At 34.4% G+C, this 20,341-nt stretch overlaps 1 protein-coding gene across 5 annotated transcripts in view; it reads right to left on the bottom strand.

The window, feature by feature from the left end:
* LOC110381177 (protein spire) overlaps positions 1-20,341 on the bottom strand; it is a 164,281-nt gene that overhangs the window by 14,962 nt on the left and 128,978 nt on the right. For all 5 annotated transcript variants that reach the window (XM_021341423.3, XM_021341407.3, XM_021341415.3 and 2 more), the window contains one exon: positions 137-252. In XM_021341423.3, coding sequence (XP_021197098.1) covers positions 137-252 — 116 coding nt within the window. The remainder of the gene's footprint in view (positions 1-136; positions 253-20,341) is intronic.

The following is a 20,341-nucleotide window of genomic DNA, read 5'->3' as shown; positions in this document are numbered from 1 at the left end:
AATTCTCTACTACCACTTTACTCGCGGACTGTACCAACCCAATTTACTTTCACGTCTGCTACCAACATTTGACAGACACCTAGACATGTAGATTGATGTAATAAACGAAACTTAATTACAGGAAATTGGACCTTACCTCTAGATTATCAAAGTCTACTTTGATAAGTCGCCTCTGGGGCTGCGCGTGCGGCGTGACGTCACCGCCGCGCCTCGTATCACCCCCACCAGGACCGCTGCCGGTACCACTAGTAGCTAAAACAAAAGAAAATTATATTAAAACATGGAAAAATATAAATAAGAAAATTAAATATAAAAGGTAGGGGGGGAATGTGGGGGAAATGTGGCATACGGATATAAACTGCAAAAACTTTACGGATAATACAAATTAGATGGGTAAACTAGAGAATCAACATTTAGTCCGTCGACCAACAGTATAAAAGTTCAATTTAAATTATAGCTATATATCTGTTTGAATTAGGCGTACGGTACATTCAACTTTATAATAAACATTTTTTTTGAACAGCAATAAAGATTTTACTATGTAATCATACAAAATAAATTAACTGCATAATTTACAATGCAAATAAAAACGCAGACTGAACTCAACCCAAAACAATTTACAACCCTCATCACAATGAAAAGGCCATTCCATTAAATCCGCCATGTTGGATTCGCCCGCCAAAACTGCAAATACTATTCACAGATTCACAGTCAGCTGGTTTCAATAAACAGAATGAAACAGAAAATACTAGTTGTATCTGAAAACCCATTCTGAAGTTGTATTCGGATAAACACGCGATTTTCGCCGACATGGGAAAATGAAAATGTAGCGTTATGACAGCTCAAAACCAAGCGAATTTTCATACGAATGTAGGTTGCACCGTTCTGAAACTTTTATGCCCCGTTTCACCACCTACGAGAAGTATCAGTTAACTTATTCCGTCAGGTATTTTTATACGAATGGCGTTACAATTGTAAACGAAGAGAAATTGCACTGTATTTGAGTTTTTTGTGACTAGAACAATTGTCAAATTGCTGTTGTTGCTTTGACTGACCAGTTGCGCCGGCAAAATGGAATTCAAATTGAGGTCTAATAGTAGCGTTCATTTTTTGTCCACTTTTCAATAAAACCGACACCAAACATCAAATACTGTTGCTGGAATTGATGACCTCCTTTTTTATGAGATCAGTTGAAATAGAATTTAAATTGAAAAGGTCCAATAGTAGCCGAAAAGACAGATTGCGAAGATGTATGTACGGGTGAAGGGTGATTTTTTACCTCGTCGCAAAAACCGTGTTACGCGAAAAGATTAATGATGGTAAACGAGGACAGGATGGCATGTACCTATCAAATGACTAGTCGCGTACCTACCGAACCTATTTCACCGCAAATGATGACAAACGTGTCATTTGAGTGATGCTTGAAGCTTATATGTATTGCTATCCAAAAGAAATTGGATATACTTTTTTTAAGTCAATGTAGGCAATGGTTTTCCTCTGGGTGAGGATTATTGTCAGCTATAATCCTTATAAGTATCACCACCTACTCTTTGGGTAACCCAATCATATACGCAATAATCTTAGACAGATATATTTTCCAAGTCTTTCTAAATAAATTCATAGCTCAGATATAAAATAAGTCTGTAACCTTACAAAGTAAACAATCTGGCAGGATTATTTTCATATCGAGCATAATCCTGAGGGATCTAAACGTAATTTCGAAAGCTTAGTGTCGCATCTGATGTGACCTTTATTGCGCCTATAAAAAAATCTGGGCCTTATGAGTACGTAAGCAGTTGTTGATATTTGTTTCAAGTATTTTTAGCAATTGTAAAGGGTGTTAACTTACTATAATTCTCTTTTTATATGACTAACATTTGATTTTAAATAACTTGCAAAGTCAACAATTATTAAGCGACCGCTTTATTATTTTTCTTTCGCTATTTTTAATAGTCCGTTGTTACAAACAAAGGGTATTTAGCTAAAAACCCATTAAAGGTGCACAAACACGCTTCATTACACCTCCCACAACAAATCTTACAATAATTTGTTTAATCAACCCGCGAACGCTCGCTTTACGTAACATAACCCAGTTAAGTAATGCCCCTTTATCGGCGACTCGAAAAAATGGCCCATAACCGCGCAATGACTGTGAAATATGGATATACGCACCATATAAAACTGCTGATATCGGAATAATTATATTACAAAATACGTCAAGGTTATTTTAAATAAGTTTACTAATGTTAAAATTATGCAGTCCTCCACTTTGTTTTAAGTAAAGCGGAAAAACAGGTTACCGGTGTAAAGTGATTGAAAAATTGGTCCACATTTCGCACATTCAAGTTGGCAACACGCCACAGGCCTACACATTTCACTGTGTCAATAAATTCTCGAATAAAACAAAAGAAACGCCAACCTGTTCCAATTTCAGAAGAGTTTTTCTTCGTAATATTTTAGTATAATTTTCGCATGGTCTTTACGAGCCGCTCGCGTTTAAGGGTTGGTTACGCAACGAACGCAGCTGTGATTTACTGTGTGCGTGTTACACCCAATAAAAACTAACCGTGAGAATGCTGAGCACATTCTGTAAACTGTTGTAAGTTGTAAACAGTAACTTGACGCAGTTTACGTTACTGATTGGAGTTAGGAGTTTAATTTTGTTTGTGTACTGCAATATTGTGGAATTTATTTATTAATGTTGTTCTTTGTTTCTGGTGAAAATAGGTCAACAGTATAAAATATGAAAGAAAACTTGGAAATGTTTTCTTACAACTTCAACATGGGAGACTAAACATGATGAATAGTTCCCAAAGGCTCCGAGGCTGTAGTACACAACAACAACAAAAACAAGTCTGAAAGCTTGATTTTACGAAATGTCAAAAGCTTTTCACAATCGCAAAACTCCAGAGGACTGGTATTGACTTTTACCGTAGAATATTTTCGTTTCTATCAGGCACAGACCATTAGCACACCTCACAAACGTACTGACGTAATTGCTTCTCAGGCCCGAAGCAATATCTACGATCGCACTGCAACACGGCTTGACGATAAATTTCCAATGATGAAAAATAAAATGGCGGAATCTTTTGGAAGCTTCGAATTTTATGTAGGTAGCCTCATAAATTATTTGGCGAATGTTTTTGAAATAAAATATTTATGTATGTGCAAATTGTTGGCTGTGCAGACAATGGGTTAGAAATATGCATTTTTTGTTGTTTTGCATTTCCATCTCTTAAGGCTTTGGATATATTTACTATTATTAACAAAAAGCTCACAAAGATGAGATTTATGAACACCAAACGTCAGCAAAATTATTTACACCTAAATTGACACCTATGCCAAGCCTTAGGTAATTGTCACTTAACCAACTCTAGTCCCGCCTACTTACTTACAATAACGGAAATCCTACACAACTATAACAGATTTCATCTTATATTCCCACACTCGATTTTTTGCTTCACTTTTGATACACTTTAAACCTACGTAACCGCGTATAGTGTAGCAAAACAAAAGAGATTTAAAATTGTTAGTTTCGCCCCACTGCGCTACTAACGACCTGTGGCATTGCTTTATTTGTTTCTACAGAGCAATAGGGTATTTTAGTCTAGATGAGAAAAAAATTAAAAGTGTATTACAATGATTGTTTAGAGGAAAAGCAATCGGGAAATGTTAGTTTCACTTCTTAAGGTACATAAATATATTTTTTATTGCAGTTTAAAGTTTTTAGGTTTTTTTATCTGTCTTTGAACACTACGAAATGTCGCCGCCATGCTAATGACGTCATTACGGTAGTAAACAAAAGTGTCAGTGATTTTATAACCTCTAAATATTATCCACATTTCCCAAAGTATTGATTCTTGAAGTAGTTAACCTATCATTAAAGAGTATATTTCATTAGATAGGTAATGTTAATACAGTTACTTACATCAAAGTGATCTTCACAAAAGTATAAACGAGATTTATCTGATAACAGTCCGGGATCTCGTCTCGCAACTTTTAACCAAGTGTTTCTCATATTTATATCCACTGGTACTTAAATCCATAATTTGTCTGGTGTTTTTACACTAGTGTTCTCACATTCAGAAACAACACACCAACGATACGGAGCATAATTACTCATTATTAAAATTTTCAATACATATCAAAATATGTATTACTGACAGCTGTAGTTTGTTTACTAACGTAATGACGTCATGACCAAAAAACAATCATGGCGTCCGTTGTGTGCCGCGTTTTCGCGAAATACGCGCGAAATTTGAAATTATGATAAAACAATTAATTTATATTCGTACATAACGTGAGAAAAAAAAATATTTTTAATTTTTTAGAGATATATTAAGACTAAAGAATTTATTTAAGATATATTTCAAAAATGCATGTAATACCCTATTATTGCCTGACGAGTGACGTGTATGTATCTACATACTAACTAATTCGGTGTTTGACTTTCACCTTCATTTGAATCATCATCTGCCTAAGCTTTTTTCCAACTATGTTGGGCTTGACGTATGCAGCTGAGTACCAGTGTTTTAAAAGGAGCGACTGCTGAAATATGTCCTCAACCTAGTTACCCGGGCAATCTAATGTACTGGTCATACTTACTGGCTTTCACCTTCATTTGAATGAATAATATTAAAGGTGTACCTGCCACAGATATTGTTAGGTATATTTTACCTTCCCAGTGGTTTAATAGTGTATTGTTATGTGACATAACATGTTACGTTGCAAGAATCGGAAGTGATTGTTTCCAAAGCCGCTCTGGCTACCCTTTTTTTAGTCTAGCTCTAAGTATATATTTAAAGATATTACTAGAGAAAGAGAATTCTGAAGAAGCAAATCATTAGAACAACTCACGCTAGTTTATGTATTTCGGAATTTATATTAGGATTATATCCTAGATAAACAAATTATAACATTTACTTTGAATCTGTTCAACTAATTACAAACTATTAACCTTTTCCCTCGCGCCGATAATTAAGCAATTTCCTAACCAATATTAATTAAGCTAAACTATTATTAACCTTTACTTAGCTAAGCTTAGAGATACAAGATAGTAAACTGATAAAGTTAACCGTAAGCTGCAGCGGTAACATTGATTGATGCTAACTAAAAGTTAATTGCGACGCTAAGCGTTAAGTTAACTGCAATCTGGAACTGGTAACGCCGGAGCCTATTAACCGGTTATTTGTTACTGTATTTTAAGTTTTTGTTAGTGGCCGTTTGTTTGGCGCAAAAACAAAAAAAAACCGTGTTTGATTAAAAAGTGTAAAAAAATAAGTAGCAGTAGAATCAATGATAGTTCATACAAAAAAAAACCGAGTCAGCCACCACCTAAAACTTTTTGAAATAAACGTCCAATTTGAACTGTTCTTAATCAGGTCCTATTTTAGCTGTACCTACGTCAAATTCTTTGAAAATCCACTCAGAGGTAAACCTAACACAACAGGTACGGGATTGGATTAAGAGCTCACTTTTTATTGACCGACCCGGATTTATTTGCTCGCGAATGTACGACTCTATTATATTTTCAGGACTTTTCAATTACAAGGGTCGGTAGCCAAACATTTTTTGTAAAGGTACCATGTTGTAATATGATTAATAATTATATACCTACCCATGTCATAAACCAACATTGTAACGAAACTTTTAGCAAAAAGGTTAAAGGTAATGAAGGTCAAAGGTAAAGAAATATGATGAAGGGAATTAAGTTAAAAGCATTGTAAAAGCAGTTTTAATAAGATTGTCCTCATAAATTGGTCGTTATAATTTCAAACTGAAACTTTGCAAATTGTCGTGAACAATGTTGAAGTACTGTTACTTGAAATAAAAATATTTCTTTTTGCGTAGAAAGATATCGTATATTAATTAGTTACATTTTGAAGATTAATATAATTTTATGAGACGACAAATATTTGTGTAGGTACTAGCTATATAGGGTTTTTTCTGAAAGGCTGAATTATCAACTAACACGATGGACCGGCTGACCAAGTTAACTACGATGAAAATAAATGGTTTAAAACCTACTTCTTGTTGGTTGTATGTGGGTCACTGCGGCGATCAATTATTGTTTTATGATTTAATTCACCCTATTACAGTCGTAAAATAAAACCAAGTGCAAAATGAAATACGCATTTCATTCAAGGCGTCAGATGGTCAAAGAAAATGGCGGAGAAAATGACGTAAATGCGCGGGAAACCTTGACATTTGACGTAAAGGGAACAGCCCGAGTACCAGCACATACTGTTAGCAGTTTGAGAGCCAATATCCGGTTTAAAAGTATGCTAACAATGTAACATAGCTATGGCTTTAAACGTTGACACGAAAACGGAAATTATATTTCAGAATTTTAGCCGCAGTTAACTTAATAAAGCTTTTATAATCTGTTCAAATATTAAGTTAGTTTTTATCATAAAGTGTCATAGTCTTTGGTAGAAACCAAATCTTTTACATTATGTTCTCAAGAACACGATCGGGACCATATTAAAAAAAGTCCTTTTCCAGGGCTTTCTTACTTAGTTCTTTAGAAGTTTTCTAAGTACCAATTATTTAATCGTGTACAACCTAAATGTCCCTTCTTAAGTATCATCTGCTCTAGTTACAAATTCACGCTAAATTGATTGCCCTTTACCAGCCGTTAATTTGCCTACTTATGAACCCGGAAAATTGGCCGTGGGAACTGAATTATTGATTTGTTATTTTTCCTAACCCTTTTTGTATTTTCCCCTTAGTAACCGGTGACCCTTTTAGGCACGTGTTATATTAGGGCCCTTGATTATTAAATACACAAGAATTTTAATGGATTATGTTTGATGTAAATAATGTTGTTCGGTGCTCGTAATAAGTTAAATTGGTTGTGGTTCCCATTTTCGAGAGAACAATTAGAACCTTTTTTAGGTTATTGGAAAAGTTTTGTAGGAAATTGACTTTTCCGAGATTTTCAATCAGTTTACAAGATAATGTTGATGTTGGAAAAATAAGTGAAGGTATTAAAGTTGTAGAAGCATTTGCCACGCTTACGTCATTAGTTTGTGCCCTAATTTGTTGGTTGAACACTTAATTACATTATGAATTTAGCGGTTCACGCTTTTGATTAGTGGTACAGTTAATTGTTTAGTCTCTTGAGAAATTAACCATAAGCAAAGTAACCACTTGGTTGAAAATAGTTGCGAACAATTTACCTGCTCTATTTCACAAACTTTGTGACAAACTTTAAGATCTTTTAGTACAATAAATGTGTACATATGATAACAGATTAGCTTACATAGACATTTTTCCTATAGTAAACACACAACAAAAACGTTCCATGCCATGATTTTTTTTCACAATCGCGTCAAATTCCAATTTCAAACATTCCCCCTATTCGGATGCGTTCAGAAGTTGAACAACCCCTCCAAAGAAGATGTGTTCGCAAAGCAATAAGTTACCACTGCAGTTGCTAGGGAACGTATGACTGTATGACTCAGTGCCACTACAGCGCGGAATCACATAAAAACTAATAAATGCACATGGTAAGTGGAATAAAATGCAATTTCCTTTTAATGGCTGCATGGAAATAAATGAGCATTTTAGAAAAATGTGCTTTTTCTTCGTGTGTGCTGAGAAAACCTTCGTTGATATGATGTGAAAATACATAAAAGCCAAGTTGGGTGGAACTCCAAACAAATTGTAATTGACGGACTCTCTAACATGTTGGCGAGCCAAAAATACACGTTCGATATACGCATCCTGTTTGGTTGTAAACTGGAAAATGTCAAAGGTTGTCTGTGGTACAAAGGGGTACTGAATGATGAATGATGTGAAGTTTTCTGAATGTAGGTCATCGTAGTAAAGTACATCTGCAATATGCAGTCGTTAATTGGGTTTCCATCACGCATGGCTATCTCACCGACTTTTGACTTTTCATCTACAACTCTAAGTTCAAAAATGTTAATTACTCGTCATAGCAGTAGCGACGCTGCCCCAGTAAGCTTTATCTTGAGCGACGTCCAACGCTGGTTCTTCAGGACTCCTGACAGGCTCGACCAGCCCAGAGACTGGCCTTGTACCCAGCAGCAAAGCCGCGGGCGATACCTTCGAGCGACGCAGCTTGACTGTTGTTGGTCACTTCGAGAAAAACCCGCGAATTATTTGAATTTAGAACGTTTTAGAATACGCGAGATTCGAGCGCGGCAAATGTGTTTTTTTTTTTGTTTAATTTAAGTATGTTATTTTAAAATTATGTTGTATTTTTATTAATAGATCCACGTGATGAACACTTGATTTTAATTTAATTTACACAAGATTTTTAAAACGGCGAAATTATAAGTTCATTAAACTTGAAAGCTAATTAAGATGTAAGGAAATTGGCTAAATTAATTGACGCATTGGCACGACACAACAGCGGTGAACTACGATAAACGATCTACTACACTTCCAACGTGATCAAACACATCTGATCGCACTGCGTCACCAAAAACACTATTGTAAAATATCACCAAAACATTTTTGATTAAAAAATTATTCGAACTACGATTTATAGTAAATAGAATTGTAATTTTAAGTCATAGACAAAATATCTTATAGGAATGTAATGTAAATAGCGAACGCGTGCTTAACTTCTGGCGGTCGGCGCCATATTGGAAACGTGAGGGTTGCTCCAGTTAACGCATGCGTAGTGGTCGCAGCCCTTACAGAGTTCTTTATTTAAAATGCCACCTCGTTCCAGCTAGTACGAGGCGAATAATTTGCACCAGTACTATTGCGCGGAGTGTTGAGTGAAAACAATAGCGGTGTCGTACAAAAGCGGAGATGAATACCGTAGAGAAATGTTCGTCGTAACTTTTTGAGTAATGATCACGGTCCGTGAGTTGCGATTTGTTTATTTTTGAGACGGACCAGTAAGTAGAAAGAAGGGCCACTTTTTTAATAAATTCAAATTGAAGACGTCATACTGATAGCGGTAAAGGTCAAATGTTTACCTTTATATTAGAATTTCAGTTCAAAATTAAATGTATCCCTAACGATGTGGCTTGTTTAAGAGGATTTGTTAGGTAACGGATGATTTATTATAAACACGCTTAATGTTGAAGTTAAATTGGACAAGGCTAATCATAGGCTTTAGCTTATGATTTATTATTTGCTATTTTACAAATGTGATCAACTCATACAAAGCTTCTTTGTTTCTCTTGATTGTCTTATTAGCTTCTATGACCATTGCTTAAATTGGCCTCACTTGGTCGGCCTTAAATCTCTTGATAGAGCCATAAGCTTATTACCGTAACTCATATTTTACCTATATCAAGCCATTGTTGGTAATACTGCATTCATGTTGTCAGTACTACCTATTGTGAAATAAACGTATGACATCTGCGTTTGTTCAAGTGATTGGCATAATGGTATCGTATTGTTTTTCACAAGCTGATAGTAGAAGTATAGAAAGAATGAGGACTGTTGAAACTTTTGTAATAAAAGACCTTTCTGGAATTGAACTTTTCCTACGTCTATAAGCTTTCAGGTTTTTAGGACGTTCTTTCTATTTATTCATATATTTTTTTCCCAACTCATTTTACAATTCTGTTAATTGGTTTGTGACACCTTCTCTAGTTAACTTTACATCATTTATTATTATCAGTATGAAAAGTAAACTCGAAATACAAACCGAACCCTAATTTGCCAATAATTTCAATAAATGCCGTAACCAAATCGTGCAGACAAATCGCTTTAGTAACAAATGAGCTGTTAAGAATTACCTACAACAGCATCGTGCAAAGTCGAGCAGATCTCGAGATAGGTGATCATGAGGACAATGGTCGGCCTTGAGACCCGTGTGAAGGGAGCCTTGGGAGGCGGTGTTCGTTTGCAGGAATGTTGCCTCAGTATCTATCGAAAGTTAAATAAGGCTAACTACAGGCGTGCCGCTAGGAATTGCATGAAAGGAATTGTATATGTAAAATGTGGATGCAATTTGTGAAATGACAGGTCTTGTCATGTCCTGGGGAAATAAATGTATAAGAAAAAAATGCAGCATTTGTACAGCAGTTTGAAAATGTATTTCGTTTGTAAATACCTAGTTGTTAACAAATCATTAACTGTTGCATTTTACATTCACTGTATTATTTCGACAATAGGAAGTAGCCCCTTCACATAAAGTCCGAGTGAGCACACTGCAAACAATGAGGCAAGGGACTTCTTTTTGTTTCAATGCAAATGTGTGTTCTTTAGTCAGAAGCTGGACTTAGTGTAATGAATGTAGCTTTGAGCGTGCAGACTATGAGATAAGGCACGTAAGCTAAAGGCAAAAGCTTTAAAATTATTCTATGAAAGTTGCATGACTTTAAAACGGTTTGTAAGTAAATGAGCAAGAAGATTTAGCGCCCGCTTCAAATTGTTATCATCAATAACAATTTGAAGCATTCTTTGTCCTTTTCAAAATGTCTGTATTCAATGATACGGCCTTTATACTTCCATGCCTTTTCAATGCTGTAAAAAGAGCCGTATCAAACATTGCAGCCTTTTCAATGTTCTATTACCTATTCTATTTTTAAAATTCAAAATTTTATTCTCCTTTTAGAATTTGAAATCCGAAATCCGAAAATCGTATAAGCCTTGGCTTTGAATTTTTATTTTTTATTACTGAATGGTTTTTACTATAGGCAATTAATAGAAAGCCGTCTCCTAATTGGCAATTATTCTAACTGTCGATGTATAAACTGCAATCTGTTAGGGTCTCTCTCTCTCCAAAACTAAATTGTTTTTACGTAAAAAATGTTGATGAGTTTGTTAATTACATTTTTCTAGAGTCTTTGAATAAAAAGAGTATAATTCCAACGGAATCCGTGTTACCAGTGGCCACTCAACTTAAAATGAAATTTTCTCTTTTTTACGAAAATATATAAAAAGTTTTACTTCAAGTTTCAAGGGTCTGGTTGAACATTTAAGTGTTCTGACTGCTAAAAATACATATTTCTAAGAAAATTACCACTGCGTAATGAAATACGTTGTCAGTGCCTACTCAAAGAGGAACAGGAAAATTCTTGTAACTTCAGACTTCAGGCAATTTCTCCCACGTAATAAGTTTTCCGCGTTTAAAGTAAGATGTCCGTGGGAGTATCAGAATATAATTGAAAGGTTAAGACATGGTACTGTAAAGGTCGCCTATGAGTAAATACCTATAGGTAGCCTATTATTGTTTTATCTTATTTTCGAAAGGTCTTATCTTATGAGACAGCATTTTCTTGTAGGTATGGAAAACATATCCAATAAGAGATTTGCTGTTAGCGGATTAGTTTTCTGCAAACATTTTCGCGTATTTCCAAAAACCAAGGATAGTTACGAGATTATTGAGAAATAAACAAGACATAATTTATAATGTCACTTGTTCGCCATCTAAAAAAGATGGCGTCGATAAGAGCCGCGGCAAACGCCGTTATGATAATATGTAATACGGTTATTAATTAAATAATACATGTTTTTTTGCTAGCTGTCGATGTTCTGTACTACTTATTAACACCCACAATGTTGTTCAAGTATTTTCTTTGAACTTATAATAACAACTCTTGTTCGAAGAATAATTTTAAAATAAATAAAAGTTTTTTAATTTATAACTTGTCTTCAGTCCGCCTCTGCGGTCGACCCACGTAAATTCTATAATGGATTTATATGAAAGGGGTACAATTTCTTTTACAAAGATTCTATGAAGTAAGGGACTACTTATACAGAGAATCATCTTGTAAGAAAAACATCATTTCATCAGATAACGAGCTTTTCTTCGAAACTGGAAAGAGCAAGATGAGAGGTTTGTCAAGACACTCTTTTGACCTTAACGAACCAAAATTTTATACAAAAAAGAACAGGATTAACGCAGATTTCGCTAAAGGTAAATATTTGCAATGTAAATTCTACACAAACATTATCATAATTGAATGTATCTAGTACACGAAATATGATACATACTTCAGTGAGTTATGCCCGATTCGTCATTTTAGTGATTTGGCATCCATAAAAAACGTGTCCCAGTTGGTCATTCAATAAAATATTTTATTTTGCTTAGTCCCAATTGGTCATCCGTACTTTATTTTGTAAAAAGTACTGTCAACAAGATATGCTTTTCAATATTGTAATATGTTTTTTTTTTATTTATTTTGGTTATGTTTTTTCCGAATATGGCAAGACGCTATTAATAAAATCGCGATTTCAACGGCGTCACACACCGCACGGCCAAAACCAAAATACCAGGATCGCATAAATCAGATGAGTAATATACCAATCAACGAGTGTCCATGGAACTGCCCACCGTGTACTAGGACCGCATAACTTACAGGAGTATAGCAGTCAAGAGTGTCAGGATTTTACGTTTTTTCCTAATTGTAGATAAACATACCAATTTACACCATCATTCATCATTTTTATGTATACAATCTCTTTGCTAGTTATGGGCCCCTGGTACTTTTGTTACCGGCACAAAAAGTATCGAGTCACATTTTCGGGTTTATAAAATGCCCAAGTTGTCTTCACCTGTGTTTTAATGTTATATTTATATGAGAGCTATACCTTTACCTACATCGAAGTTTTTCATTTAAAATTTCTTCTAACACTTTTATTTCTGACGGTACTCTGATACGTGAAATTTTATGCGGGTGACGAATCGGAACTCAAAATTTAAATATTAAATTATTTATTTTGCTCGAATGACCAATTGGGACTTGGTGTATGGAAAAAATAGTTGGTGACCAATCGGTACTAATGACAAATTGGGAATAACTCACTTCAGTGATCTCAATGCTAATTGTGTCCATAATTAATAATATTACATGCAGGTGTCCAATCTTTATAAACCAGTCCAAATAATTATGTTGTTGTACTGATAGAATTCAAATTTTTTCAAATTCAAAGTCTTTATTGCGAACTAAGTGGTATAAAAGGATCTTATCACTAGGTACGTACTTATGACTTAGTTGCCCGTTAAGGCATTGCAATTTATTAACTTATTTATATACATTAACATTAGGTTCCTATGTTACTACTTATAAATAAAACTAATTACTATTACAGAATTAAATTTAGTGAGATCATACTATATATGTATATATATCTTTATTTCTAGTCTTATAATCTAGTTGAACATATCATATTATTTATATCACATTCGTTTCTCATTATATTATTATTTTTCTTCGAGAAACTCTTTTACAGAGTAATAGGCTTTTTGAATGAGAAAATCTTTGAGTTTCCTTTTAAATATGGTAACAGATTTCTTAATTTCTGTGGGAAGTTTATTGTATATTTTAATACTCATACAAAAAATACTGTTACCGTATACTGCAGTGCGGTGTGTCTTATTGGATAATGTATTATGATGTCTACTACTTTTTAATGTGACATATGAATTGATGTTAGATTTTACTAAAATGGAGGCCTCGTATATGTAGAGAGAAGGAAGTGTTAATAATTTAAGGTTTATGAAATAGGGTTTACAGGAGTCGGTTTGGTGTATTCCACAAATTGACCTGATACATCTTTTCTGTGCCTTGAAAGCAGTCTCTCTATCAGTAGAGTATCCCCAATAAAGTACTCCATAAGCTAGAGTGGATCCTACATATGCGTGGTAAGCACTCAGCAGTGCCGTTTGGTTTGAGACTTTTTTGAGCATATAGAGGGCATATGAAAATTGGCTCAATTTGTTACAGACGTTATTTATGTGTGTTTTCCACGACATATTCGAATCTATGTGTATGCCTAAAAATTTTGTGCTGGTGACCTCAGATATAGCTTCATTATTATATTTAATAGAAAGTGGCATTTCTTTTGTGTTTTTATTTTTGAATTTCATGTAATGGGTTTTAGAAAGATTTATTTTCAGATTATTAATTGTAAGCCAATTTATTAATTTAGATAGGGATTCATTTATTTCTGATTCGTGGTTTTTATTTTTATTGTTTGTGAATAGAGCCGTGCTGTCGTCAGCAAATAGAACCATAGGGTGCGGAATGGCATTAGGTAAATGATTGATATAGATGAGAAAAAGTAGAGGTCCTAATATTGACCCTTGAGGTACACCAAATTTGATAAATCTCGGGCTCGATGTGCATTTAATTTCTGTTTTTGTATGTGGACATAATTGGGTTATTTCAGTGTACTGGATTCTATTACTGAGATATGATTTTATCATTTCTAGTGCTTTACCACGAATTCCGTATATCTCTAGTTTCTGTAGGAGTAACCGATGATCAACATAATCAAACGCCTTTGTCATATCCATGTATAGGGCTGTGACTTGTTTTTTATTATCAAGTTCAGTTAAGATTTTATGTAAAAACTGATGCATTGCTGTATTAATCGATCTCCCCTTTCTGAATCCAACTTGATTGTCAATGATAATTTTGTTTTTTTCGAAATATTCACTAAGGTTATTGTAGAGTACTTTTTCAAATATTTTAGCCATTATTGGAATGAGAGCGATTGGTCTATAACAACGTACATCTTCTGTGTTTTCTTTTTTGAATATGGGTGTAACTATAGTTGTTTTTAGATATGATGGAAATACTCCTTCTTCAAGACACTGATTTATTATATGGGTGATGACTGGAGCTATTTGGTATGCGACCTGTTTTAAATTTTTTGTAGATATTCCATCCCAACCTGTACTATTCGTATTTTTTAATGTTAAGATTATTTTGAGAACATCGTGTAGGGTAACTGGGGCTAAGAAGCAGGAATTCGGTTTGTTATAATTTAGGATATTATTGTAATTTACTGTAAGAACAGTTATTTAATTAGGAATAAAGGAAGTGAGTGTATAGATTTATCTAGACATCATTATTTCTTAGACAGGCGACAGAAGTCTTATTTAATTACAGATAATGCTCCAAAGAAATGCACATTTTATTTGGCATATACATACCTAACTAAAGTACCTACATATGCTTGGGGGAGTATTAAAACAAAACAATAGGTAATTTCCATTACCAACATGTTAACGACCGTCTACATAAATGAAACCACTGTGTGACATTACAGTTATTATTTTCGGTGACCTCCGCAAGGACACAGTGCTGATTAAAAAGTCTGGTCAGCTATTCCCATGAGCACCAAAAATAGACTAGATTACCTACAAGTGAAAATATTTTTCTATGTATAAAGTTGGAAACATATGTATATTTAGAATACATGGAAATGTATTTTCGGCTACAGCAACTTTGAAGCTGAAACTTTCGCGAAGAGCTTTGCAGCATAGGTATGCATTTTCGTTGTCTTGTACGAGTCTTGAAGGAATAAAATTCTATATTCAACATAACACACAAATGCAATATCGATGGCTGGACTTTTGCACTTTCCATGTTTGAAGGTTGCTAATGTTTTTACGTAACTTTTTAGACAAAGATATTCCAAAAATATCTACACAATATTCATGTTTAATTAAAAAGCTGACGCAAGAACATTTCCATGCATAGCTATACCTATGGCAAACAATTTAAATTATAAACGTTGCAACACTAACGGGCCTCTATTAGCAAGAAACCTAAATTGCTTAAATATTAGCAAGGCGAAGTTACAAATTATAATTTTGAGTAATTTACATAGACTTCCATCATAATTGCAAAAGTGTTTTGAAGGGCTAAGCAGAGGTGTAACTTAATGGAAATGCTTATTTGACTGTATACATATGCAAGTACTTACACCCCACATTCTTATTTATGTGTGCACAAATTGAAATTCAATAAAACAATACAAAAATTCGATTCGGGAATAAGAAGCTGTAGGAAGCCTTAAATATTAACTATCGAAAGTATGTAATTATTGCATAATGGCACTTTATACTTAAAGCCGCAAAGATCAACGATGCATTCAAATTAAAGCGACATGTACCCATGGCTTAATTAACTGGCTTATGTAAATAAGTACGAGCATTGTTCTGCTCTCAATAATTATCTGAAATTTATGGGAAAATCTCTTCATATCTATGCGGAAGGCTGCTTTGGTAACGACTTACACTCGATTGCACAAGAAAAAGGTAACGTTCAGGTTAATTGCAAAATGCTATGCAATCTCTTTGTCTTGGTAATAAGATGAAAGTTGACAGTCTTGTGTGTATGTCATTTACAGATTCCTTTATATATTGTCGGGGTATTATGATGCGTTATTATGTTTCTGATTTTACAGAATGAGAAGAATGTTAGACCCACATTCTTTTGTTCATTTTCTAAGTATATAGTTCCTTCTCCCGAGGAAATATAACTTTGCTTTTTATCAGCAGGCCTTCACCATTAAAGTATATCGGTAATTTTATATAAGATCTAGTATCATTTATTTTATATAAGATCTAGTATCAATAATGTAGGTGTCAACAACTTGTGATATTTGCTACCTTTATACAAGTGTCTCTTGTCCTTGATATAAATAGAAAAAGTAATGGACAAAGATCAAACAGAAAAATGCTCGACAGTGTAATATATTTTTTATTACATTTGGTATTATTATAATGTCACTTGAAGACCTTTTCAGTCTTCAATTATTTTTATAAATCATGTAGCTGCTCTATTTCTTAACAAGCGAGATTTCGAAACGACTGGATTTTGTTAATCCTTAAAAGCCTGATTAATTTAAATGAAAATAACTTAATTAACGTGTATAAAATGTTAAGCTATATATTTTAAAATATGTTGCCCTGCAAAAGACACAACGACCTTTATATTAATTACGAAAATAAACACAACAAAGAACTCATTAAAGTAACATTTAAAGTATTTCAAACATAATCAATACGACATAATGAAACGGAAAATAACCCATGTTCTCTAACAATAGAATTTCCTAACCTTCTGCTACGACATACGGCGAGATTGCTAGAGTCGGCCCTTTCACAATATGTCTGACTTAACAGCTTTACTGTAGCATTTTATAATTGCTATTTCCGTGAGAGCGGTGGCTAGCCTTGTCGAAGCTGGCATTTGCTGACCAATCTGGGCAATCGTGACCGTTAATTTGTCATTACAATTTTGAACACGTTAGCCTAGGAATGGCATTCGTTCTGTACGGAGCTTACCACCAAAGTTTAAATATAGCTTTTGGATACACGTTCTTGAGCGCTTAAGCTGCAATATTGCAACGTTGATGCAGATAATACTGCCTTTTATGTGTCACAGTTAAGATATGATATTAAGAACAGCAATGTTATTTTTATTTAGATTGTTATTTTTGACTTTGACCTTAAACAGTTCATAAGTAGTTCAGACACCTACATACATTATTAACATAATGACAAGTATCAAGTTGTGTTACCTGCCTGTCACAACCATAACGAGATACAAACAAAAATACTATTTTGATGAATGGCTCGTTTTATTTTTGTTTTGTTCTAGTTGGTAGAAATTACCACACTTTCTACCATTTCAAATTGTTCAAGTTAAATCTACTTTTTATGAAGAAAGTGAGCTAAAATGTTTAGTTTCGGCGGAACTAAGTCACTTGTCGCCTGCGTTGTTGCTCAAAAATAAGTACACAGTACTAACACGCATAGTTCTATCTCTACAAATATTTCAAGCCACTCTGTCACAAACACACCATTAAAATTAATTAAAATTAAAATTGTTGTGCATATTTGGGATAGCGTTGTGTCCTGAAAATATGGATTCCACTACATTTTGTCACCGCACAATATTGTATAATCAATAATGTGAATATTTTCTACTTTGAGCTGCATTAAGGGTCGGAGTAAAACCCCGATATTTGATTCAGTGGAAATTCCCAATTTATCTTTATTTCCCAGAAATATGGAGTAGTATAAAAAAGATACAATAGTGTTCCAAAAAAATGTTAGCAAGAAGTTATAGAAATGACAAAAGGTCTGCCAGCCTATCGTCACGACACAAACATTACGCTTACGAGTAGAGGAGCAAAGTCGTGACCATGTTAAAAATCTGCAGATAACAGCGTGTATTTGCACATTGATACATTTACTTTACGCTATTTGTGTTGTGCAATAGGAATCGATAGGTATGTATGCAATGTCATTCCTCGAAGAAATTCTTTGATTGATCAACTACAAGAACACAAAGAGGAGAGAATTTCAATTCTCTGTGTCCACATAAGACATGACATATATTTTTATAAAAAAAAAAAAAAACTATAAACAGAGTACCTACTTGCAGCTGATTTACCTTAGAAACAAGTGATTATCCCAGCCAGACAAGTCTTTACATACATAGATATTATCTACGTTTTATACCTCTAGAAAGGTCAAAGATATTGTTACCTACTTCAAACGAAGACACAGCTAGAGTTTGACCACACAATATACTATCCGCTTGAAGAAGGTCATAAGTAGGTGCATCAAAACAATTTAAGTACTATTCACTAGAAACCTCATAATCATATAAAAGAAAACCAGTTAGTTATTAACTATTATCAGAAGAAACACGCGATATGACGTGATAACCAAGTTAATTTCATCGCAATCGCTAATCTACAACTAACAATGGATCTACTCGTAACTACTGGGATTTCAGATTCAGATTTTATGTACTTGAAATGAGTGACAGAGTTGTGGTAGCTAGGATCACATCTATATGTTCTCAGGCCCAAAACGGAACCTAATATTTCTAACCTCTTTGCGTCAATCCTTTTTGGCATCGTACGTTGGTAATAGAGAGTGGTGGCATCAAAACAGCAGTCTACATACTAGTACATATTTGACAAGTCATTCAGTTCAATCTGTACTATAGTATGGCCATAACCGCTGTGCACTCCCTGAGGTACGCGCGGAGAGGGGGAGGGTGACGCGGTCTGTCAGTCAGCCGTCAACGCTCGTGGCGGCAGGTAGTGTCATTTGTATCGGACCGTCAATGTCAGATGCACATGAGATAAAAATTCAAAGATGGGTCGTGCGTTATCTCGAGATGTAAAAACCGTGATTTTTAAAGTGGCTGAATATTTCACGAAAAGAAAAGTAGACAGAGAAAGCTTTCCGATGATGAAATATCATGTCCAGAAAAATGAAAATGATTACTGGAATCGCGATTTTAGGTTCGATAATATTATCGATTCATTCATAACAAATTTGCAAGACTCTGATTCAAGTTCCAATGGCGACACGGACGATGAAGATGATGACGAAATGGAAGATGAAGTTGAAACAGAATCTATGTTGGAATAACTTAACTTCTTATACTATCTACATATATCTATTTGTTTGTAACTATAGTAAATTTTCAATAAAAAAAATCCTGATTTGAATTTTAACTTTAGTTCTCATTCATCAACTGTCTAGGTACTTTAATACAATATCGAGCATAATATAGATTCCGACCACCGTTCCGCCACAAGTCCTGCCTTAGAAATGAAAACTGATATCGTTAGATTTGTCTGACGTATATTGACCTCATGTGAACTTATGCTCTTTTTTCCTCGCCTCCCACCTCGCCTTGCATACCTCAGGGAGTGCACAGCGGTTATGGCCATACTATAATTATCACTATAGTTTCAATAAAATACCACCTAAGTAAACTTTTCTTCAATCTAAACGTGTTTATCATCCACTATTTCGTTCCTCCTAACGGTAAGACTTAGATTACTTCAAAATTGCACAAGCTCTTACATCAACCAACACAATACATTCTTCAATTGATCGTGAAAATGCCAAAAAGCCGATCAGAGACAACAAAGAGGTAACGTTAGGATGACGCAACGCCACCCGGTTCGAGGTATAACGGTCAGATGCGCTAGCGCACGAAAATGTGCTAAACGGTTACTGTTACACTTTATTCCGTTAAATGCGGAACTCGGGAATGTCTTCATTAGTCATAGTCATCTTCATAGTCATAGTCATCTTCTCAATTCTTGTGAGTATCAAATTACTTGCGGTTTTAAAGTAGACAATGTTTTCCTACTAGATTCTCAGTTTACTCGGGATCGTGGAAATTCCAAGAATTGTGTAGACACCAAGGTTAAATGCAATTTATTTGGATTGTATTAATCGGAATTTGATCGCAATAATTTAGCAGACGTAATTGCATCTTTCTGTCTACTGACTGAGATGCCGTCACATCATGACACAATATTTCTTAGACAGACAATAGACAACTAGCGTCAAAACAAATGACTTCTACTATCGATGTCATTGACTCCGTAAGACTATTTGGAGCAACATTATTATCGAATTAGGGAACACTATCCTGTTTATCTTCTAAACTTACTTTTACATGTATTCTACCCCAGTGGGGCTCCTCAGTAGGTCTTTTGCTTTAAGCTGATAGTAAAAAATCCAGCAAATACAGGTGTACTAAGTAGTCGAATTTTACTGAGAATTCCCAAACCAAACATAGAACAGTTATCATGCAACTCCGATATGATGCAATCTCAAAAA

Source organism: Helicoverpa armigera, chromosome 6 (assembly GCF_030705265.1).
Source record: "Helicoverpa armigera isolate CAAS_96S chromosome 6, ASM3070526v1, whole genome shotgun sequence".
NCBI classification, from domain to species: Eukaryota; Metazoa; Arthropoda; class Insecta; order Lepidoptera; family Noctuidae; genus Helicoverpa; species Helicoverpa armigera.
This window is presented reverse-complemented; position numbering and strand designations above follow the sequence as displayed.